Raw genomic sequence first — 24,379 nt, 5'->3', positions numbered from 1 at the left:
TATGCACAAGATCGCATCTATTGTAAAACGGTTTAAGGCTTTAACTCACAATATCTTCAATTCTGTTCGTTTAATAACTGGATATAGAATTACGCTTTTCTTACATTCGTAGACACAAAATGAACACATCCTGCTTTAGAACAGTAAGAATACAATAAACCAATAAATTAGCCCCCGATACAGTCCTCAGACACATTTCAAATCTTTCAGATTGTTTTTTTTTTTCTGAAGCACAGGAATACAATAACACCAAACCGGCACAAACCAGTTCTTTCATTTTCAGTATTAAGTCGTAATTGTCGAGACAACACGTTTTTGCACATCTGCTTGAAGTTCCCACATGCTTGTCCCTTTCTTTGATGAGGAAAGACTTGCTGGTGGCAGTATCACGCACGTGTTCAGGTGCCAAAATTATGCAAAGACAATAAAAAAGAAACGGCACACACATACACACGATCACGAATCACGACCTCTTTAAACCAGCATACAGTCTCCCCACAGACAGTAAAGAAACTTAACAACAACAAAAAAAACTGAATGGGACAAAAACTTCCCCACCAAGGACAATGACCCATCAGCAGTTCCACCCACCTCCACCACAATGTTCTTGATCTGTTCAGAATTTACCACCCCGGAGTTAAAGGATGAGAGTGAGAGAGAGAGTCAGAGTAAGAGTGAGTGGGGAGAGAGAGAGAGAGAGTCTATGTATGAGAGAGAGAGAGAGAGAGAGAGAGAGAGAGAGTGAGTCTGTGTATGAGAGAGAGAGAGAGAGAAAGAGAGTCTGTGTATGAGTGAGTGTAGAGAGAGAGAGAGAGAGAGAGTCTGTGTATGAGAGAGAGAGAGAGAGCACCAGAGAGACAGGGTAAGAGTGAATGAGAGCGACTAAAAAATAAAAAAGTAAACCGGAAGCTCTGGCCCATGTTGTCTCCTGTTCTTTTTCCACAGAAGCCTGGGGCCCAATGGGGCCCAGTGGGGCAGCAGTTTGTTCAAGGAAGATGGGTTAGGAGGGGGGGAGGGGGTGGTGAGGGGTGGGGGGCCCGTTACGCCCACGGTTTGTCCGCTCATTTCCCTCCCCCATCTTGGGCGGCCTCCTCTCCCAGTCCCTAAGCTGGGTGGGGCCTGGGGGGTGGGGGGTGGGGGTCACGGTCACTGCCTCCGGTCCTCTGTTTCTGATCTGGAGAAAGCCATCACCACATCTTCAGCACCTAGGGAGAAACAGGACATCGTGACCATACAGTTATCATATAGCACACGTGCACTGCTACAAATCAAACAGACCCCCACTGCTTAATAAAATGCTTTCAGTCCCATCCCAAATGAAAACGCTCACTTTCGTGCCTCTGTAACAACTCACTATGTGTCCAACAGAATCTCTAAATGAACTCAACAAACAGGCAAATGCAACCAGTGATCTTTTGTCAACGTTCAGTTTTTTATTCAGATACAACCATGAAATGACAAAAATTTAACCATGATCAAACACAATGCCCTGCCAATTATTATCTTTCATTCAGTATCAACACGTCTATCCAAACATGTACTGCATGCGAGAATCCAGAATCCCAGAACCATCTAGAAAAATGAGCTAGAAATAAGTTCTGTCTGCTTGCTCAAATGAATGAGTATTTCCATTTCCATAACACTAACAAATTCATAATATATCCTGCTCATGGGTTTAAGCTCAGGTAAATTCCAGGGCTAAGAGCTCAAATGCTATAAAGTGGTTTCAGCTAATCATAGATCCACAGACAGTGGACAGTTAATAAATTTTTTTTAAAAAGAGACAGCGAGAGAGAGAGAGAGAGAGAGAGAACGAAAAAAAACTCTGAAGTGGAACCACACGCTGTTTTCTCAGCTAATTGGCTCCGCGGACATCGGTGATGAAGCGCCGGAGCCTCCGCCGGCTTCACCCGAGACAAACCGCCCCTAATTAACTGAGCAGGAGAAGCTAATGGAGACGGGAAACGCCCCCGCAGAAGCCTTCCGCTTCAGCATTTCGATTTCTCCCCCCCCGTCTCTCCGAAAAACAGGCCGTAATATCAACCGCCGGTGCGCTTCGGCTGCCTGCCTTATTTTACCTCAGGGCCCGCGCGTGCGTCTTCCGCGTGTGTGTCTTCCGCGTGCTCGCGCGCACACACACACCATAGCAGACATGGCCAAAAGCGGGCAGGCCGCTCACCCACAGTTCCTGTGTGTTTACGCGTACGCTTGATTTACCGTTTTTTTTCTTTCTTTTTTTTTATTTTTTACGCCGCACGGGTGAATTAGTGGTTGGTTATCCTTCTCTGGAAGCCAGACCCCGCCCGAAGGCCGTAAATCACTTCTGCGAGGGAAATTAGTTTCAAACCTCCTCGGTGAGCTGAGGTGGGGGTCGTGGGGGGGGTTGCACAGGGGGGGTTATAGTTCACATTTCAGTACCACACACTGGCATATTTATACCACGCAGCGAGCACACAGGATTGTATTCTCATCCATTGGCCAAAGACACACATTCCCATCTTAACTGAGGGTCCAGAGACCCCCATCCTACCCTGCATCCCCCCGAACTGCCCCCCCCCCCCCCCAAAACCCCCACCCACACCCGACCACAGGTCAAGCTGACCTTCATCCCCCCCAGCAGCTGGTGAGACTGATGTTCAGCAGGCAGAGAGTAATGAGTTAATCTCCCCACTGCACATGCCGCTGACCCTGAATAATCACCATCACGCCCCCCCCGCCCTGACAGAGTGAAAAGATTCCTTACACAAATAAGACAGGGCCAGTGCCTCCTCGCACACCTGCGGAAATTCACACCCCCACAATTTAAAGGTTCGGTGAACCAACGCTGCTCCCAGAAGTGGCAAAGCCAAGCGCTTTTTTCGGTGCTGTTATCGACTCAGACGTTGCACTCCAGGAGACAGTAAATTACCCGTGTCCCGCTAGGCCTCTGTTGACTCTGCCACTGCAGACTGGCCTGATGTTGATGTTTGTAACTTGCTTGTCCACGGTCTTGTGTAACTTGGTAACTTTGTGTTTCATGCCAGGTCCCCCTTGCAAAAGAGATTTTGATCTAAATGTGGGTTTTCCTGGTTAAACAGAGGTTAAACAAAATTACAAAAAAAACTAGAAACTGCAATTAGCATGGTATAGCGTTTGTACAAGTAAAGCCCAGAACAAACTGGAAGTCAGTGTGTAGAAATTTTGGGTCTTCAAAAAAAAATCCTGATCTGCAAAGCAGAAATCGAGAACAGAGGAGAAAGTTGGCGCCTTTAATAATAATAATAATAGCACTTTTCAATACAGGTCAGAAAGTGCTTCATAATAGTCAATGCAAAACACAGAAACAAATAAAAATAATAAAATAACATAAAATAAAAGATCACCCAATAAACGCTTTATTATCAAAATGTGTCTCAAGAAGTGAAATAAATTGGAGAACTGACTCTGCAAGCCTGATATTTTCTGGCAGATTGTTCCAAAGTCTAGGGGCTCTGACAGCAAAGGCCCTGTCGCCTTTGGTTTTTAGTCTTGGCTTTGGAATGGCTAGCAACACCCACCCGAGGATCTCAGTCTGCGTCCTGGCTCATAGGGGATAAAAGATCAGAAATACAGGGAGGGGCCATCCCATGCCTGGCCTTAAAAGTAATTAAAAGAACTTTAAGATCAATCCTAAGATAAACAGGCAGCCAATGCACGGATGCTAGGACAGGGGTGATACGATCACATTTTTTGGATTGGAGTTAAGAGCCGAGTTTCAGCATTTTGAGCTAACTGTAGGCGGTGGATTGATTTCTGGCTGAGACTGGTGTACAGGGAGTTGCAACAGTCGGGGTGGTAGTCTTTGCCGGTACCGCCATTTCACCCCAGTCGCCATCAGACGTGGCGTCTCACTCGCCATTTCAGTCAGGTACGCAGCCAGCCGCCAACACCACCCCCGCGGCAAATTAAATCTAAACTCATATTACAAAGCTTCGGGGAGAATGAAAGCGAGCAAACAAACAGGACCTGCCGGGGAAATTGAGTTTCTGAGATTTCTGCGGCTGTCTGCGGCAAGAATAACGATTAAATTCTGATCCCTCTGCCGGGTGTCAATATGGAGGACCGAGCACTCGACATTCAGGGCGCTCGTGGTGACATTGACTCTTACAGTGCATGGGGGGGGTGGGGGGGGTGTGTGTTTCATCACAGTAAGTTTCTGGCAATGATGTCCAAACAAAGGACATCTTGTACAAGGCAACAGAGTTCTTCACTGTGTGCTGCCAGTCCAGATACTCAAAACAAATTCAGCAGCATTGGGGAGAGTGTCATTGATTACTGATGTCATGTTCATTTGTCCAATTACTGTTTGGTCCCCTAAAATGGGCAAACCTATGTACGAAAAAGTGCAAAACCGAGCAAGTCTTACACGGTTTACCTGATGTGAATGTAAATACCCTCTAATTAAAGCTAACAGTATGTATGCTAGCCTTATTGTTTAATTTCACTCCAATGTGCTGGAGTACAGCGCCCCAACAACAAAAATTGTGTCACTTTCCAAACGCTTACAGACTGCACTGCATGTATATGAAACATATAAAACATACTTTGATACTGCAGTCTATTTAACATGCAGACCTTCAGTTCCCACCGACCTACACCATCGTTTGAACTTCCATCACCGGAGAAAACGGCACGCTTCTGTAAACGATCGCGGGCTAATTTTTCGGCGATTTCTGCACGCTGATATCCAGGCTGCAGCAGATGAGGAGCACCACCCACAGCTGGCCGAGGCCCAAAGATCAGAGCGACGCCCCGATTTCAGACCCCTCCCGAGGCGGAGCACAAGCAGCCAGCATACGTTAGCACAAATTAACTGCCGACGCCTTTCCGAGAGAACATCCCGGCAACGACGAACCTTCGCAAACGGAAGGTTCTCCGCGATACCTACGGCCCGATGGATTTAATTATACCGGGGAGAGGGTCCGTGTGGAAACCCATCATATAGAAGGAGGGGAAGGAGGATGATTTTCTTGGGAAAGTTAGGGCAGAAGCTGCCATGCGGTGTCAGGACCATTAGAAATGGCCGCCTCTGCGCTGCACATCAAAGGGAAGTAATTAGCATGTTTCTGCGCCGGGTTTCAGGTTGACCTAAATATTATCGGCGCTGGTGGATGGGGGGTGTTGGGTGGGGGGATGGGGGGGCGGGGGGGGGGGGGATTTGGGGCCTCGGCACCCAGAACTGCTTTTCAGTCAAACACACTCGGGGATCCTCATTCCAGTAACAGCTGAGGGGTCTGCCAAAAGACAAGCAGGGGTAAGGAAGGAGCAGAACGAGAGAGAGAGTGACAGAGAGAGAGAGAAAAAGAGAAATGAACAGATAGAGAGATAGACAGACACAGACAGAGAAGGTGAAAGAGAAGGAGAGAGAGAGAGAAAGGCAGAGAGAAAAAGAAAGGGAGGCAGATAGACAGACAGCAAAAGAGATCGATAGCCTGCAGCCTAGCCTGTCTGCTGGTGGAACAGCCCTCTCTAGGGTTCTACACATGTACTGATGAGCTCCACACCCCAGCACAGCCCCCAGCCAAACGCGGCCTGCAGCCACAACAGCACCAAGTATTTCCTTCATCTTCATAGAAAGTTCTTTCGGGGAGGTGGGGGGGGGGGGGGGTGGGGATGAGGGAGTAAAGCAATTTCATCCAGAGTCATTCCGTTGATATTTTTCACCACATGAGCTGCCTGCTCTTCTGTGCAAAGGCACTAGCCCATAATCCCAAGAATGCATTTCCTGAGATGATACTTTTCTTTATTTATTTATTTTTTAAATTTCAGTTAAACCCGTCCGGACTTCATTTAATCGGGAGCTGCACAGTGTTTACACACGGCCATGTTTGCCGCCGTAAAATCCAAAGCCTGTGAAACTTAATGAGGCTCAAACAAGCAGAGACGATCTACCAGGGACAGGAGAGAAGGCTGAGCCGAGCGTTAGGGAGAATACAGGGCGCTGCGGTATCGACCGATTCACTGAGGATGAAGGGGGCGAATGTGGAGGGGCGCGCAAGGAGAAACAATCGTTCCCCGGTACAGTAGGTTCCATCCCCCCTTATACCCCTCCCCACCTCCCGGTCCGCTGTCGGTTCATCCCAAACATTCTCGTTTCGGGCCAAACAAAACCCCACAAGCCAGCCGCTCTCATTCCCACATCCCACTGCGTCTCCTACATCACACCGCTGGGGCTGAACCTGCCCCTCGCTGTCCGGACGTACGGAAATCCAGCAGAGCGAGGCTGGGGAAAAACAGGACCGAGAGAGAGAGAGAGAACACGCATGGATTCACCCTCCTCCCCAAAAAAAAAAAAGCCTTCTACAGCCAGGGAGAGGAACGGAAGCTAATGAGCTGCAGAGGGAGCAGCTACTCGCGCCCCTGGGGGGGGGTAAACATAACGCGGGGTGTTTCTAAAAATGTCCAGGAGTGCAAACGCACATGGATTTCTAGGAATTTAATAGCGCGCGCAGTTTCACTCGGGGTTATTCACTCTAATGGGGCGAAGGCAAGGAGAAGCTTGGCCAGTGATGGTGGGGAAATGCAAATGAAAGGGATTAAAACATGAGAAGAGCAGCCACTCTGCATTTAACCCTTCGAAGAGTAGGTTTTTTTTTGGAAGGTTTTTAACGTCTTTTTTGAAATTATAAGTCAGCGTTCTAGAACTCCGTTGCTTTCAGTTACCAGTAGTGTTTGTGACATCAGCATTAGAATGTTCAGTTGAGAACATTCTGATCACACATTTGCGACTGTACACCAGGAGGCATCCAGGAGAGACCGTGCGGGTCAGTCTGTAGGGTGGCCCTCTCTAAACCCAAACTTGAATCAGCCCATGGCCAGGCGTCCAGTCCCCCTGGGGATGGAATGGGTACTGGCAAGACAGGAGCCAGTACTCTACAGAGATTCTCCAGCAAAGACTTCCCACTGAGCCTACAACCACATGCGCGCACGCGCGCACGCAAACACACCCGCCCGCCAACACGCCCACTCGCACGACGGGCGGCGTCAGAACGTGCCCGACGCCACTCCCGCGTCGGAACCTTCCCTCGGCCCTGTTGCCTGGCAACAGCTCAAAAAACGAGATTGCATCACCCGCCCGGCGGGCCGCTAACGCCCGTGAGCGAACAGCTGCTGACTGGCTTCAATCCGCCTCTGATCCCCCCCCCCTTCCCCAAACCCCCCCCTCCCCCCCCACCTGCTGCTCATCTGCCTCCCCAGGACTTCAGAGGGACAATATGGCCACTGCGGCTGGCTTCCTTTTCTCTACAATCCATAATTTATAGCTCCGAACAGCTTTGCATCCCCCATTGTTTTTAAAACTCAAGAGGACATCTGATCTCCCTCATATATTAGTGCCAGTAAGACATTTTTTCTCAGATACCGATAGTTTTGCATTTGATAAATAGCATCGCTTGGAGAAAACAGAAGCATGGAAACACTCAAAATAAGCAAGGAGCCGGTGTTTAAGAAGGTCAGGTGCATACAGATTTTGTTCACATCAAAGGCAGTCTTTAGAGACACTATATACTTAATGCGTGTCCTTGTGTGTGTCTGCATGTGTGTGTGTGTGTGTACACAAACATAGGCACAAGCACACATACATTTGTAAATCACATGACCAAACGCATCGCTATAACAAAAGCAGAGGAATATGTTCAATGCTATTTTGATGCATCTTGAACCTAGAGAGAAAGAGCGAGAGAGATAGAGGGAGAGGGAGGGAGAGAAATGAACAACATGTAACCTTTCAGACTGATTAAACAGCTCAGCGGCTTCCAGCCCTTGTGGAAAGCTGCTACATGTCAGGTTATTGCACTGTGATGCCTTTTCCCTTACGGCTGCCTGCGTGGTTCATGTTGACCTTAAATTTAACCCTTTAGGGTGTAGGACCACAAATATGTGATTAGAATGTTCTTAACTGAACATTCTAATGCTGATGTAACAATCACTATTGGCAACTGAATGCAGAGGAGTTCAAGAACACTGACTTAGGATTCTGAAAAGCATTCCAATAAACCTACCCTTCGAAGTGTTAAAAATTCACAAGCACTGTTGATATGAAAATGACAAAACTAAAGTATCAAAGACAGACAAAGATAAAGTTTTGTTTAATTTCTGATGCGCTTGGCATTAAAATTACGATTAAAGAGCGAATTTTATGGCAACTGAAAGCAGGGGAGTTCAAGAACACTGACTTAGGATTCTGAAAAGCATTCCAATAAAAGTGTTAAAGTGTTAAAAATTCACAAGCACTGTTGATATGAAAATGACGAAACTAAAGTATCAAAGACAGACAAAGATAAAGTTTCATTTCATTTTTGAAGCGCTGGGCATTAAAATTACGATTAAAGAGCAAATTTTACACCTCGGGACCGTGAGAATGCTCCGGAACTGCAAGGGTCCGGGAGGCAGACATTAATGACGCCATAAATCAGAGCAGCCAGTGCGCAGCATGGCAAACACCAGATGGCCCTATACACGAGGACAGTCTGTCCACGCACAGGAACCTCCACAACACCAGGGGGCGATATACCATCAGACGCAATGGCATATCAAGCAAGCGGTGCGAACGATGTCTTAATTAGATGACAAGGAAAGGTGAGATTGGTCTATTTAACCTGTATTAGTGCACTGCAGACCAAGACTGATTACCTGTTTATTATACTTAAACAGATTAATTAAATTAGTTATAATCCTCCAAAAGGAGACAGAAAATCCATCACGCTCACGCTCAAAACCTTTTCTCCTAGTCCTACCCTCCCACGCCTCAGAGGATGAGAAACGACTCCTGATTTACACATGCGGGCTCGAGCAGACGGGATCTGAAACACCGCCGCTTCTCCGCGTCTTAAGCTATCTTTGTAAACGGTTCCGTGTGCAGAGCGAGCAGAGCGGGGCTACGTCAAGCCCATAAATAGCTGGCAGTCAACACCGGGCGGCGCTAACTTCCGCTAAAGCTAACGAGCAGAGCTGTGTACTTGCTGTGGGCGTCAGGCCTGGCATTGCCCTCTGCCCACACGTTACCATCAGTCAGGTTTTTTTGGGCGGACTGTAGGAGATAACGGGCGATATTACACCGAACTACAGCCATCAAGCCTCCGTGCCCGTTGCGCCAATGTGCTTCTGCGTCGTGCATGTGTATGCGAAGAGTCCATTTTATGTCATGGCAACAGAGCAATGCACAGCAACCCAAAATGTGATTTTTTATCCTTTATTATATTGAATTAATTTTTCTGGGAAAGTACCATAATATTGGGGTCGTATCTGTATTGGCCCGATTTTAATGGTTTAAAAGGAACTTATCGGTGTCAGCTACATTACATTACATTACAGGCATTTAGCAGACGCTCTTATCCAGAGCGACTTACACAACTTTTACATAGCACTTTACATTGTATCCATTTATACAGCTGGATATATACTGAAGCAATGCAGGTTAAGTACCTTGCTCAAGGGTACAATGGCAGTGTCCTTACCCGGGAATCGAACCTGCGACCTTTCGGTTACAAGCGCAGTTCCTTACCCACTGTGCCACACTCCAGCTGATCAGCTGATTGTGGCCGGAGATTCAGCACGCGTGTGAGTGACAGGTGAAGCATTTGATGCCGCAAATTACGAATAGAAAAAAAAGTCCTGTGCTTCAAAGCACTTTCATCCCTTCTTTGGATCTTCGGGGTTTTGATCCAGTCCCAAAGCCGTTTCGTTGTCCTCCGTAGTAATTTTCACGACTCCAAATATGAATGAAATGAATTCTCTTGATCTAGGCCTGACTGGGGCCTAAATCGGAAGAGAGAGACTGGAGCTCTCGCAGTGGGGAGGAGACATGAACCTGCAGCAGGAAATGGCCGGTGTTCATTTCTGCTCACGAGCTTCTCCCCTGCAGCTCTCAGTGCTCTCAGTACTGTACTCACAGAGCGACACTGTGAGCCTCGTGGTGGAGGAGGGGATTATGAAACTACACAGACAGACAAAGACAGACACGCAAGCACGCACACACCCACACACATGCAAGCACACGTAACTCATGTACTCGCGCACACACATGTACACACGTACGCACACACACAAGCATACACAAAGGGGTCGGGGGCGGGGGCGGGGGCAATCCAGTCATGAAGACACCCAAAATCAAATGTTTCAGAGGGAACGCTGCTGGGAGGAAGAAGATGAAGGAGATCATGGTTCTTGCATCACCACCCCTTCATAATGAACACTCCAGCCTGTCTCCAGGCCTCCTAATGAGACCGTACCCTCCGCGCCCCCACCCCCTGCCCCCCCCCCCTCGTCACCAGCACCACGCTGTGGCACCATGTTCCACAGGGAGCCCCCTTGTGTTGGGACTATTAGTGTTTCCATGGAAACCTCTCTGCTCTAGCCTCTCTGTTCTTCAGGCCCCAGGGCCCCCCAAGCAACGGGGGGTATTTAATTCTGAAAAAAAAAAATTAAGACTCCACTTCTGCTCAGAGCTCACATTCCCACATTCAGCCCACCACTTCCCACAGACACACAGCTAACTTCCTGCCACTCGATTTTTTATTTATTTATTTCTTTAAACCCTATGAGCTTAGTTAGCATCTGCATGTATACTAATTAGTCAATTAAAAGTGTCTAATGTGCAAATTCACTGACCTATAGTCCTGTACGAAGAAGTGTGGCTGGTAGATGATGGTAGTGAAATCATTTTCTTATCTCCTCCTTGGATGCAGTGTTTACAGCGATTCATCAGGGTCTGGGGTAATAACTACATTTCACTTAGAAGCCAATAGAGACTACATCCAAAAAACTGAGGAAGAGCTTATCCAGCTGAGGAAAGTCTCTCACTCTCTCTATCTACAAACAGGTCTATTTGTCCATTAGCACTCGCCAGTAAAGCAGAAGCCGAGCAGGGCTTTGAGGCCATCATAACAGTCTCTTCTCTAAATGACAGCATCCCATTCAGTTGGCAATGCCACATAAACACAATCGACGCACTGTCCGCGGTTCGAACGCGCCCTGTTCTGAAGGTGCCGCTCAACGGTGCTCGCGAGCCGCGTGACAGAGCTACACGATACCGCCCGGTCCAATCCCAGCAAGCTACACAGAGCCGGGTCACATTTTATACAGTACCTCGGGAACAATTTTTGGCGTTGTCCTTAGATACAAAAAAAAGAACATCATGGTAAAATGTGAAGTCAAAAATATTTCAGGTTCATCAAGTGGATATCAATGCTTGACTGTAAACTCCATCCCATAAGATGATGAAACCCGACACAACGATGGGTGCTTCGCGCTAGGCCGTCAAGGTGAGTCCTCCTGACCAATGAACTACACAAGAACCTCCAGGTCCGGCGGTTAAATCACCCCCCGGACCCATGAGCCCCGAGTCTGATGATTTACGGTTCCGCCCGCATTCTCGTCCTCCTGTAAAGCGCCATTTTACAGCCCGCGGCGTTGCCACTGTGGACGGCGCGCCCCCCTCTCCCGAATTCTCTTTCACAGCGCTCCCGAAGCGATCTTCGGCTGGGCTGAGCGAGGGGGAGCCGTCGCACCGAACCCTGCCCCCCCCCCCCCCTTTATTACCTCTACCAGCGCTTCAATTATTAACCCGCCTTGGAGCTTTGCGCAGACGCCGTCAGACACAAAGATGTCTTTGGTGTTTTTAAAAAAAATTTTATTCCGTCTTGGTAACACGCAGTAATTGCATATCAAAGACTCGGTTAGAGATGCACGGCTGTCACAGCTATTGAATCCCACCGACTCAGTCCTAGACGGTAATGTCTATTCCACCCATAATGTTTTACCGAGCACACATTTACTCTTCTGCTATTGGCCTGTGGGACTGCCCAGGGACTGAGAAGAGTACGGTAGGTGGACTGCCTGACACATAACTGATTTCCCTGGGTATCATTTCTGGTTGCTTTCTGCAGCCTAAAACTGACTACAATTTACATACAGAATGCAATCAGTTTAGACTAAGGTCAGAGGTGAAGCCTCTAATGGCATCTACTGCCCATTAATACACACCTCACACATCTACTGTCCATTAATACATACCTTACACATCTACTGCCCATTATTACACACCTCACACATCTACTGTCCATTACTACACACCTCACACATCTACGTCCAATTACTACACACCTTACACACCTACTGCCCATTATTACACACCTTACACACCTACTACCCATTATTACACACCTTACACACCTACTGCCCATTATTACACACCTAATGGGTGCGTTAATGATCAGTTTACAGAATAGTTTTATTCTTCTCCTCACACCGGTTGTTGAGGACAGTCTGTCGGATTTCAAACAAAAGCAGCTCATATTTCACACTGTGCAGAACATAAATAATACACGACTGACTCACTCTGCAGCTTCACGGCTCGGATGAAACTCAGCTCACAAAGCAATGTGTTCAATGCACCGAAATACAGCAGACACAACAGACTGTGAGCAACCACATATGAACTAGGCTATTTGAGTGCACATAAATAAATCCTTCTATGTGTAATTCCATGATCTGAACAACCAACAATGTGTGATTTATAATGGATATAATATTTTAATGAATCTTTGACAAATAAACCTTGTAAATAATCTATGAGTATCTTTCCAAATACAGCACACACACACACACACATACACAACTTATTTTGCAATATTCTGTCCAAAAGGTCTGAGATATTGAAGATAAAGAGATGGTATAAATGAAAGGTATTTATCTGTGTGTGGAGTCACAGATTAATTTCTAGCATTACTGTTCTTCTGAGGGGAAAGAGAGAAATAACTAATTACAGGGCCAAGCCATAACTGCTTAACTGTGCAACAGAACACCGTGGTTGCGAGGGCTGTCTTCTAAGCCAAATGCCTGAATAACCAAAACAAACCTACAGACAATGCGCTGAATACAGTTCTTTCCTTAACCAATGATAATCAGAAGAGATTCAGAAGACAAGGATCCCCTGTTGGGCTGTTCATCTGCATGCCCCCACCATTTTTTTTTTTTGATAATTTTGTAGGTTGAAGAGATACAGGTACAGGTATATGTACAGGTAATCCTGTCCGCGCCCCCTAAGTGGGTACTTTAAATCCGACCATCAGAGCAGATTCAGAATAAGGCTGTGAGGCAGCTGATATACCAGGTTAAAGGAAAAGAGCCATTTCCTGCTTGTGTAGACACTCCTAATTACAGGGAGTAATGAGCCTGGCAGAACCTTATTTCTGTTAACATGGCGCCCCCTGGTGTCTAGTAAGAAAACTGACTGTGGGGAAAAAAGAAAAAAACAATAGCTTCTTTTTATGAAATAATCGTAAACATAACTGGTAGTCATAAATCTACATTTTTAATTGATAATCATATCAACATATCAGGTGACGATATGATTTCATTTCTAATTCTACTGCTGTTGCAGCGCTGTTCTTTGCTCGTGGGTGTCCATCTTGTCCCACCATGTCGCCTAGTCTAATGATCACGAATATCATGAGCAATAATAATCGGGTGAACAGACACACTTATCCACATTGACTTACATACCTAATTTCTGCAGCTGGATATTTACTCTATGGTGCTATAGGACATGGAGGTACATTTTGAGGGTGGAATGAGAGCACAAAGTTTCAGCTGTTAAAAATGCATTAATAAGAGATGAAGTGCTTCGATTTTCACAGAGATAAGGCGCAAAAGTATATCTGTGAAGCAAAAATTTGCCATTAAGTCTATAAATGGAAATGACAACTTTTTAATTGGCCTCAAGTCTTTAGTGCAATTTTCATGATGAGGATAGTTTCTCTACCCAACTGAAATAATTAAGCATCTGTTCGGCATTAGCAGAGCAGTTAGCAACCACAGCGGGAGTTTGGAGGGAAAAAACCCATGTTCGCTCACACATCCGCAACACATAAATGACAGGTCTTCACTGGGCGTTGGGCGAGCAGATTATTTTCTGGCTGGTGAGGCTGTTTTGCAATTGCAGATGGATTATTTTGAGGTGGACGGGGTGTGGTGGAAGTACAGCAGACACGCTTTCTTTAGTGTTAAAGGTGTTAAAATGTAAGTCAAGAGGTTCTCAAAACTGTGAGTCACGATCCCATGTGGGGTCGCCTGATTTGAGGATGGAGGATGGGGGTCGCCTGAAAATTTTGAAAATATTTTTGGTCTCTTTAAATTATGTGAATGTAGGCTACTACAAATCAAACATCACAACAACCCAACTATAATAAAGCACAAAGGCTGTGTTATATCGGCAGTATAGTCACGGCTACAGGGTGTTGCGAGGCGCGAGGCACGAGGCGTGTGTGTGTGTGTGTGTGTGTGTGTGTGTGTGTGGGTTGGGTGTTGGTGTCGCGTACATTTGTGAACATTCATTTGGGTTCACAGCAGGAAAAAAAAAGTTTGGCAGCCCCTGGTGAAAACGCAATGACGAGGCGAAATGGAGGCCTACCCTGGTCGATGGGGTGCTGCGGCAGTTGGCTCATCTGACTGTGCACCACACCAGCGTAGTTCCGCAGAAACGCCTCCTCGCTCTGCGTCAGCTGGGGGGATTAAAAAAAAAAAAAAAACATCTCTAAAAATATCGCCCACTTTAAATCTTTAAAATGAATATTTACTAGGGTGGACCAACTCCATATTAATGCCCATAATGTCTGGATGAGATGTCAGGTGTCCACATACTTTTGGCCATGTGGTGCACATATTACATGACATATAGTTATAACAAGCACGGAACCGTCCAGACCCACGGCGCAACTCACTTCCGCAGACACGTTTTAGCTGGCACCACCTGCGCATGCGCCCTGCAAAACGAAGCACCACCTGCGCATGCGTCCCACAAAACGTCCCTCAAAAGTCGTCTGTGAGTGAGTGACCGACCACAGTTTGCCACGCATAGCCCATGGCGCCAGTGCCTGCGCGCCGTGGGAAGAACAGAGGTGTCTTTTTAAGCGGGGGAGGGGTACTCACGTTCGAGCCCATCTTCTTGAGCATGAGCAGCACGCGCACCTTCTGCTGGATGTACATCTCCTCGGGGGACTTCCCGGGCGTCTCCTCGCGGTTCATCCCCGCGGCTCCGGGGTCCCTGAAAGGGCCCACAGGGAGACGGCCACGCCCGTGATTCAGCCATTCATCCCGCACTACTCATCCATTCATCCATTCATTCATTCATCACCCCATTCAAAATTCTAAAGAGTCCCGAAGAGGGAATTCAACTGCAGTGCTCTTTCACAGCAGTGATCTTTCACAGCAGTGATCTTTCACAGGGGACCCCTGATTTAAGTAATGCAAATAATCACGTGATCATAAGCCACAGTCACAACTCAGGCTTTTAACCACCCCACCCCCCCCCCCCCTTTTCAACCCTTTGAAGAGTAGGTTTATTGGAATGTTTTTTTCAAAATTCTAAGTTCTAGAGCTCCATAGTACTAGAATGACACTGTTCAGCTACCAGTTCGAGATCTCTACTGTTCTAGAACTCCACTGCATTCAGTTACCAGCAGTGATTGTTACATCAGCATCAGAATGTTCCGTTAAGAAACATTCTAATCACGTATTTGTGCTCACAGCTCATTTGTGCTTACTGCAGAAGTCCAGGGCCACCGCGAACCAGGGTACAGGACAGCGCTTGACAGAGTATAAATGGGCCCAATTAAAGTTTAACGCAAGTTTTCGCAGAGCACTTCTCCCCGCTTCCTCTCCCCATTCCTCAGCTGCTAATGACCCGTTTCCTGGACGAGACGCTGCCGCTCTCCCGAGCGCAGCAGCAGCAGAAGCGACTGTCGCGCTGAGAGGCATGAAGGTAAAGGATGGCTTCTTTCCCGACAGGCCCATAAATTACAGAACCGCTGGTGTAGCGCTTTTTCGTGTGGGTGTGTGTGTGTGTGTTTGCATCTCTTCAGCGGCAGAAGGCGACATCACAGAGCGGAACTGGATGGCCCTGTTCCCCAGAGCCTGGATTTTCTACAGGGGGTCCTTGAAGGATCTGCAGGGGGTCCCTGGCCAGACTTGCCATGTAATGACAATAAATAGATTTAGAAAAATATTTCAAGATAAAACCTTTTTTTAATATAATCCTTTTTAACTTATGATGGGGGTCCCAACAATGACGTTCAGCCTAGGTGGGGGTCTCTGGCTCAGAAAAGTTTAAAAACCCCTGTTCTACAGGACAGTGAGAGAGTAAAACCAATGAGCCTTGTTCGTACACCATTCTCCGATTATTATTTTTAACCCTTCAAGGTGTGAGACCACAAAGGGGTGAGAGGAATGCTCTTAACTGAACACTCTAATGCTGATGTAACAATCACTGCGGGTAAGCAATGGAGTTCTAGAAACACTGACTCGGAGTTTTGAAAAAAACGTTCCAAGAAACCTGCTCTTCAAAGGGTTCATTCTTTGGAGTGGGTCACAGACGGCCCCGCGGGGGACACGGGGGGGGGGACTGAGGGTCCCGGCTCTTCCCGAGCGCTCTTATCTGCGCAGTGGGCTCTTATGCGTGCTGACGGGCCGTTTGATGTGGGAGGGCGGTGTTATGTTTAATTGAAGAGCTGGCACAGGTCTCGCTTGCACAGGCGGTACCGGGAGGTGAGCGCGCGTAGCGTTGGGATTTGGGAGCCGCGCCGAACGTGATGACAGCGGAGCAAACGCCCTCCTGCCGCCGCCGCCGCCGCGTGAATCTCCATCACCCGATCAGACCCCCCGGCCTGCGGCGCTTCAGATTTAAATTTACTATTAAACATATGAAAATAAATAGAGATAAATACCACAAAACCAACCTGTTTTAGCATCTGACTAACCGAACAGAGCACAATTTCAACGGAGAACTCATAAGGTGGGACCTGTGATGTAGGCTAGGCTAGTTCCTTCCAGCCCAAACAGAAGTGAGGATCATGCATCACTCACTAAAGGGTGGACATTATTTTACTCACTATAACTACTGAAGCAAAAAATAAACCTGAAAATATATACATTTTTTAAGTAGTATAAATTCATCATTTTCATTGTGCGCACCATGCAAAATGTAGCACCCCATCAACTGCAGCCACAGTAGAGAGTAGCAAAACATGGAGTAATTTGATCTGCTTATTTACATCTGCTAACTAACCATCCACCTTTCACACTAAAAATAAATGGCAAGAGAGCAGTACTGAGTGCAGAGCAAAGACAGAGAGAATGACACAGCCACACTGCAGAAGGGGCCGTCAGCATGTGCCCCGACGCAGCCCAGTAATGATACCACGCAAATGCCTTTGATCTACACGACTTCCTTTGATCACAACTGCTGTCACAACTCGTCAGATGTGGAACCGGAATAGCGACTGGCTCACAGAATGAGCAGTGAGGGGAGGGGTGGGGGAGTGGGGGGGGGGGGGGGGGGGGGGGCTGGGGGGGCTGGGGGGTCACCATGCCAACCAAACTGCACTGTTGATTGCAGCATCGTGCACAACACACACAGAGAGCTAGGGAACCGGAGAAGCTCGCTAGACTGCGGGCGGCCGTCTAGTATAATGGGGTAAGGAGCTGGTCTCGTAATCACGGGTTTCGATTCCCACGTAGCACACTGCGGTTGCACCCTTGAGAAAGGTAATTAACCTGCACTGCTTCAGTATATATCCAGCATATATTACAAATGCTATGTATAAAAACATAAAATAGAAAAAGAGTTGTGCTCTGGATAAGAGCATATGCTAAATGCCTGTAATGTAATTCTTAGCTTAGCTTGCTGCTCGTTTAGCTTAGCTTGTGGCGTACCACATTGGAGCCAACAGGGGTCCTGGTGTTTCAGGTTTAGCCAAGAGACAGCGGTGCGCGGATGTGACCTGCCGCGATCGGGCCTGGGCTCATTGTAACGGCCACTTAGCCAGCTTTCCCGAGCAGACAAAAGAACAAGAAACACAAAATCTTCTCAGCGAGATTCACTGAACAGCCCATGTAAAGACACTGGCTTGGAGGCCCACAGCTCAAAGCTGTTCCCCACGGTGAGCTCTTTCAGTGAGCCCTGTCGTGTGTTACAGACTCCCAGGCATGCTGAGAGAAACCCTTTACTTGCCTTTACTATCTGTGTTTTCACTCTGGACACCACACTTTTTCCACTGGGGGGGGGGGGGGGGGGGATTTTCATGTTACTTTTCATTAAATTTAGCAGACGCTCTTACCTTTTTGCATTTTTACATTATATCAATTTATATAAAGACCTAGAGTATACTGAAGCAAGTGCTCAAGGCCAGGGTACAACAACTCTGTCCTACATGGGATTCAAAAAGGGGAGGGGGGGGTGACACTCCATACTTAAGGTGGCACTTGTGTGAGTGTGTATGTACGTGCACTGCAGGCACTAACGGTCACTCTCTGCTTACAGAACTGTACTTTAATCAGTCTTATTTAGACCAACTTTCAGGGTAAAATAGTGTTCTTGGCTTTGAATGTAAGAGATGACACTAATCCCCAGTTCGATATGCAATTATCCACTTTAGACACGGAGCACCACGAGGGGACAAAAAGTGTCTCGATCCAACCACCTCTCCCAAAAACAGCCTAAACAATTAAGAGGAAGGACGTGATCTACAGCCTAGAGAATCTTATCAATGCGCTACGCGGCCCTGTAAGTCTCAGAGAACAGGTCTGAACACCACCGGCTGATCCACCGAGGGTGGATGAGCAAACAAAACCCTGCTCTCTTCCGCTCTAAACGAGTGACTCAGGACCTTCAGCACGCAGCCGGCGTGGCGTTGTCAGGACTGCCGTACCCTCCAGAGGTGAGGCAGATTCCTAAACCCCTTTCCTTTTATTTACAGAAACAGGGTGGTTCTCTCTGAGCTCTGCTCAATGCTGCGCTGCTGCGCCGCGCCCTCTGCTGGCTGCTGGGTGCACTGCACCCATCACACCACTCCCCAGCGCTAATTTACTGCTTCTGTTCCCGATAGGGATTTTTTTTTTTTTTTTTTTTTTGCTCAGAATTTGCAATTCTGTTTGGTCTGTGATTTCACACGGCATACTTACTGGCTGCTGTTGAGTTTATAGCGCAAGTTAAAAACAGGGGCTCACAGTAACGTAACAGACTAAATATAAGCTTTATGGTTTAGATTTAAAAAAACAGTTCCGCCATTATGCGATTGTTACTCATCCCAGTAGCAAGCCTACACGCCTACAAGTCTACACATAAATTCATTTGGTTATACGACAGCAGGCAGTTGTTCAGATATAATGCACAGAAACAAACGATTCTTCAGACCTCAGTCCTAAACTCATCTTCCTAAAATCATCTCTCATCTCTTAAGACAGGTTAAGACAATTGATTTTTTTTTTCTGATTCTGGCTTACTCCTTATTGAGGACAGAACAGCACTCCCACAGGGGTATACGAAATATCAAAAAGAAAAGAATCAATCAAGGCTGCAGAAATGCATTATAGAGATCACATGAGTCACTGAGGATAACCTTTCAAATACCGCTGGATGGTACTCTGCTCTCTTACCCCCAACAGTGATTGAATATTATTCCAGTCAACCAACTACTCTTGTGTTACAAATATACAATTTAGGCCTACATGCTAAAAAAAACTTTTTTAACACAGACTGTTAACACAAAATATGTCATCCTTACCTAGACATGGAGGTGTTTTAAAAAAAAAAAAAAAAAAATCACATAGATTGGAGATCAAAGGGACTGGGATGTGTCTGCACCAAGAAACGAAAATAATGAGAACAATAAAAAAAACACCTTAATGAGGCATCGACCACTGACAGGAAAATGAAACGCAACAGCGAATACACCAGCTTTCGGGGATGTGTCCCAGCGGTTTTGGTTTTTGCATTGTAATTATCTGGCGTTAAGACACGGCCGTACTTCCGTGACACTACAGTTAGAGGACTTTAGCCAGAGAGCTGCAGGAAGGGCGTGTGCCACACCCTGCCATACCCTGAACAGAGACCATTATCAAGTTCAGAATCAGCGAGGAGGGTGAGCGTGCGTGCGCGTGCACGTGCGTGTGCGTGTCAAGTACAGCACCAAGATTCCTGAGCTTCACTAACAAATCCAAATCAAAGTCCTCACATCCGGCAGACTCTATAGCAAATATCACGGATGACCTGCAAATGTCGACACGTACGCAACTAACTTATATTAATAATAGGCCTGATAATAATAATGCCTTCCATTGATATCACGCTTTTCACATGCCCAAAGCACTTAAGCACTTACTGTCAATGGCGGCAGCAGCGATTCTTCTGCAGGGACAATGAACTACAAATCTGACAAGGGGAAGCCGCTGTAATGAAATGAAAAGGATTTTTTTTAAATGGGATGTTTGCGGGAGTGTTTCGCTGAAGAGAGCACCTGTCCTTTGCGTCCAGCGCATACACAAACCGCCATTGTGTCGGTCGCCGTGCGCGTTTACAGTACGCAGACAATGGCGGCAGCGTCCAGAGACAATGGCGTATAAGTATACCGGGCCACAAAAATGTGACTGATAAGTAGGGTCTTGCCACCACGCGAGGCTTGAGTTTAATGGATTCCCCAGAAAATTTCGTCCTTATGAATGTGTCCCGCACCTAAACTCACTTCAATGATGGACTAAAAGAAAGTGAAAAGGAAGGGGGGGGGGGGGGGGGGGGGGGAATAACAAGGCACCCGCAGTCTATGAGGGAGAGACGTACTCCAACATTCATTAGCATCCGAACCCCTTTCAAGTCCGTGAGCGCTGTGCTCGGAAACGATGTTACCTGCCTCAACCTGGGAGCTCCTCATAAATATTTTAGCGTCGCGGCAACAAATGCGTTTGTGTTCAAAGCCAGACAGCACAATAACGTACGTCATATGCGCTGTGAAATGACAATTGTTTCAGGGGACTTGGAGAGAAAAAAATAAATAAAGAAGAAGAAAAAAAAAAACCCAGCGCACTACAGTGCATCTCTTGAATTCAAATGCACATTCTGCTGCTGCCACACTTCTGTAAGCCTGTCCCTGAGGAATAGCACTGAAAAGGCTGAAAAAGGAAAGCAAGACACGCTAGTCTGGCAAATAACAAAGACAGTCATAAAGATTCGTGAATATAAAAAAACAACACACCGCGAGAAAAGTACTCAGAAACCACCAGACTTCTACTCTGAATAAGTAGCATCGCTTACAGAAACAGGGGACGTTGCCCTTGTCCGTGGACATGATGATGATCTGCTGTCTAATGCGGGGCAGTCCTGGGACGGTGGGGGGCATTAGGAACCCCCTCCCTCGTTGTTAAGAGGCAGCTGAAGCACTCAAGGGGGTGGGGGAAGGGGGTGTTGCTGTTGGGGGGGGGGGGGGGGGGTTTTGGCAAGAAACAAGAAGCTGGCTCTACCAAAGCTGCACCTGCTTGGGGTGCACTGGGGATTGGACCAGGTCTTAATTTCTTTCAAAGCCCTGCCAACCAAGGAAATGTGCAAGCTGTGAGAGACACAACCACCACCTAGTCCAAGGCCAAGCTAACAAGCTGATGGCCAGGCCCAACCCCGCATAGCCAGCGCTGTAACCCAGCCTCCCGACACGCACCGCGGCCCGCTTCCAAACAGGCCAAAGAATCTGACAGTCAGCTTGTCGGTGGAATGAGACCTCTCAAGAGTACAATATGTTTTACTGCGAAGGGACAGAAATAGAAAGCAAAAGATCACTACTGCAGACGAAGTACGATATGAAGACGGGGCGTTTCAACTAATTCTTACACCTAGACAACTTTTATTGCTCTCCACAACACACCATTTTGGGAGGTCGAGAATACTGACAAGGACAATTCGTTAATTTACTCACGCATGATACAGCGCCTTATATATTTTTCGATACCGATACCGATTAAAATGTCGAGTGGTGCTTTCTATAAGACAGCAACACAGTCGGATTTTGGAATCAAGACGGAACCCTTGGCGCTGAATACATCGATAATCGTCTTTCAGAGAGACTGGTAGAATCCACACTATATCTATACTATATGCCTTTATCATGCCGCAAAGGGTTAACACGGACACAAAGCTGAGAAACATGGACACGGGGGTACACTGAGGAGCACACCTCAGTACTCAATACATTTTAGTGACTGTAATACGACAGGCTACAGGTCTACCTCGCCAGTAACTAGCTTGCAAAAGCAAAAGCCTGCAAAACAGCAGCAGTTGAGCATGCTTTAACTAGCAACGTTACTGGTTATCACACAAACAACACCAGTCCGTTTCCTGTCTCCAGACCAGAGCAACCGGCAGCGAAGGATACCGAGCGCATAGCCTACATCAGCTAACAGCTTGCTAACCGCTTTATTCAAAACGAGCTTGAACCCGGATAGTGACTAAATATTTCGACTACTTTATGTGTGAACGCTTGATTTAACTAGTCTAATGCACCCAGGGAAACTGCATTTGCGCTTCGTCCCGTCTACAGAAGTAGGCTACTGTTGAGACAAAAGCGTTGAATGAAGTTCCCCGGTGGCTAGCTAGCATGCTAGCTACGAATACAATACCGTCCAGGTACAGCAGCTCTTCTTGCGAACCCCTATGCCTCTGAATGGCAGTATACGGGATAACCCCGCGATGTAGCTCTTTGGTGCGCGTACTGAGCATGCAGTAAAGCGCAAATAAGAGTGGTGTGAACGATTGGTGGACTGCATACCTCTGCTGGTCGCGATCCGTTTTTTCGCCCGTTTTATTTGAATGGAGTGTTGTTTCTCAGGAGGTGTCCTGTTCCGGGGTCACATCCCGACAGTCGGTATGGCTGCGTGCTGGAGCTGAATAATGACTCACGCTGAGATCCCGGTGCGGAAACTGTTCCAGCCGAGAAGTTGATGCATAGACACTAGGGGGAGATGTCCGGAAAAACAAACATACTTCGATAGAATATTTCAAATGAAGTAATAATCACGTAGCCTAAGTATTGTACGATAATTGTAGACCAAAATAGCAGCCACTCTTAGAGTTTGCTCTGTCATATTCTAGTTAAAATGTGCGGAGGTTTCAGTGCGCCAAGTAGCCTAAGCCATTGTGAATTTCCAGTTTTCGTGAATCCTGAATAAGGCTTAAGAAATTGTTGATCCTAATGTTTAAACACAAGCCCCGACTAGAGATAGACTCAGTTCACTTCCAGCCAGCTTCCAGTAAGCAGATTGAGCAGGCCTACTCATACTGTGTGCACCGCATGACATCCCAAGGACAACAATGTCTGCCACTATGCCACTAATGGGAGATCCCACAGACAAAACCACGCCACACACAGCTCCGCTTGGCGGAACCCCAAATGCACAGGGCAGGAACATATTAATCTCCAGGACGAAGAACAAAAGGGAGCTTAAATGGTGTTCGCAGGAGCCCTGCCCCCCCCCCCCCCCCCCCCCCCCCCCCACGTGCCTGTTTTTATTGTCCATGACACCCCTTTTTCAACTGTGGTCACTAAGAGCAACGAACACCAGCAGCCAATCTGCTCGTGCGCGGATTCCGGCGCCCTGGATGCTAACGGGCTCTGCCTCTGGCAGGCCATACGGCCCTATGCTGGGGCATGTAATTTGAATTGGCCTGGTGTTTCTGGGCCTCGACTTCAATGACGCCTTTGAGATGCCTGTGCGGGCTTCGACCAGGAGAGACGCTTGCGTTGCCACTGGCAGACCTTGCAGTCCAGCTCACAGTGACGAGGAGCTCCATTCAATGCCGGGCTGCCAGGGTGAAATTCCCAGGCCCAGGGACAAAAATTTATATTATTATATTATTCTCAGGCCAGGGACAATAATATTTACCACAACTTCACAGCAACCAGATTTCTGTGGATTCATTAAGTTTGGTGTTCTAATTTCACTTGTAGCCTATAAAATGCTATATGAAGTGGGACAACATTGGGTAATGCAACGTGCAGTCAGGTTGCGTAATGGATGAGTGGACACATTTGGCATTGAATCAAGGCATTTGTGATCACACCATTTTGTGACCTAACATATTGAATACAGGCAAGGGTATATGACACAAAATGGATGGCAAAATCTGTGCTCAGACAAACAAGATCTTGAGGAGCACATCTACATTACAGATGGAAAAGAAAAATAAATACATGCTTGGACTGCATCCATTATATTTAGTATATTTTGAATACTATAAGTATCAAAACGCCCTCTGACACATCCCTTTGTGGCAGGATGAATCAGACTGTCGGTAACTGTTCTAGAGGTCTGGTGAAAACCTTTGCATGCTTGGTCTCTATGGAGATGACGAGGCTTGAGCAGCATTGTAGATCTTCCCCTTTTTGCAGTAATAAGAATATTATTGCGGTGTTTGGTCCCAGCAAAGTACGAAAGGAAATGTATTCAGCTGTGCAAATGATTTTTCTAAAATAAGCCAAGCCACTATGCCGCACAGTACTAAGTTCTGTTCAGGGGGGGAGACTGTTTTGACCAGTGGTTTTTAAAC

General features: G+C 47.0%; 1 protein-coding gene across 2 annotated transcripts; it reads right to left on the bottom strand.

The window, feature by feature from the left end:
- Positions 1–788: 788 nt before the first annotated feature.
- LOC118207319 (beta-catenin-interacting protein 1) lies at positions 789–22,823 on the bottom strand. 2 transcript variants are annotated; one of them, XM_035380786.1, is made up of 4 exons: positions 22,453–22,583; positions 14,947–15,061; positions 14,429–14,519; positions 789–1,205 (listed from the first exon to the last, which is right to left on the bottom strand). In XM_035380786.1, the coding sequence occupies exons 2-4, from the start codon at positions 15,040–15,042 to the stop codon at positions 1,147–1,149; spliced, it is 246 nt and encodes an 81-aa protein (XP_035236677.1). In that variant the 5' UTR covers positions 15,043–15,061; positions 22,453–22,583; the 3' UTR covers positions 789–1,146. The 2 variants fall into 2 exon arrangements, with proteins under 2 accessions (XP_035236677.1, XP_035236676.1); XM_035380785.1 differs by lacking the exon at positions 22,453–22,583 and adding an exon at positions 22,602–22,823 and having other exon boundaries at positions 797–1,205.
- Positions 22,824–24,379: the final 1,556 nt, after the last annotated feature.

This window comes from Anguilla anguilla, chromosome 11, assembly GCF_013347855.1.
Source record: "Anguilla anguilla isolate fAngAng1 chromosome 11, fAngAng1.pri, whole genome shotgun sequence".
In the NCBI taxonomy this organism is placed as follows: Eukaryota; Metazoa; Chordata; class Actinopteri; order Anguilliformes; family Anguillidae; genus Anguilla; species Anguilla anguilla.
The sequence above is the reverse complement of the archived record's forward strand: the minus strand, read 5'-3'. Positions and strand labels throughout refer to the sequence as shown.

Coding starts and splice junctions, on each gene's coding strand:
- LOC118207319 (XM_035380785.1), bottom strand. CDS start 15,042: ATGAACCGCGAGGAGACGCCCGGGAAGTCCCCCGAGGAGATGTACATC. Junction 14,520..14,946: donor TCAAGAAGATGGGCTCGAAC/GTGAGTACCCCT, acceptor TAATCCCCCCAG/CTGACGCAGAGCGAGGAGGC. Junction 1,206..14,428: donor GCAGCACCCCATCGACCAGG/GTAGGCCTCCAT, acceptor GTTTCTCCCTAG/GTGCTGAAGATGTGGTGATG.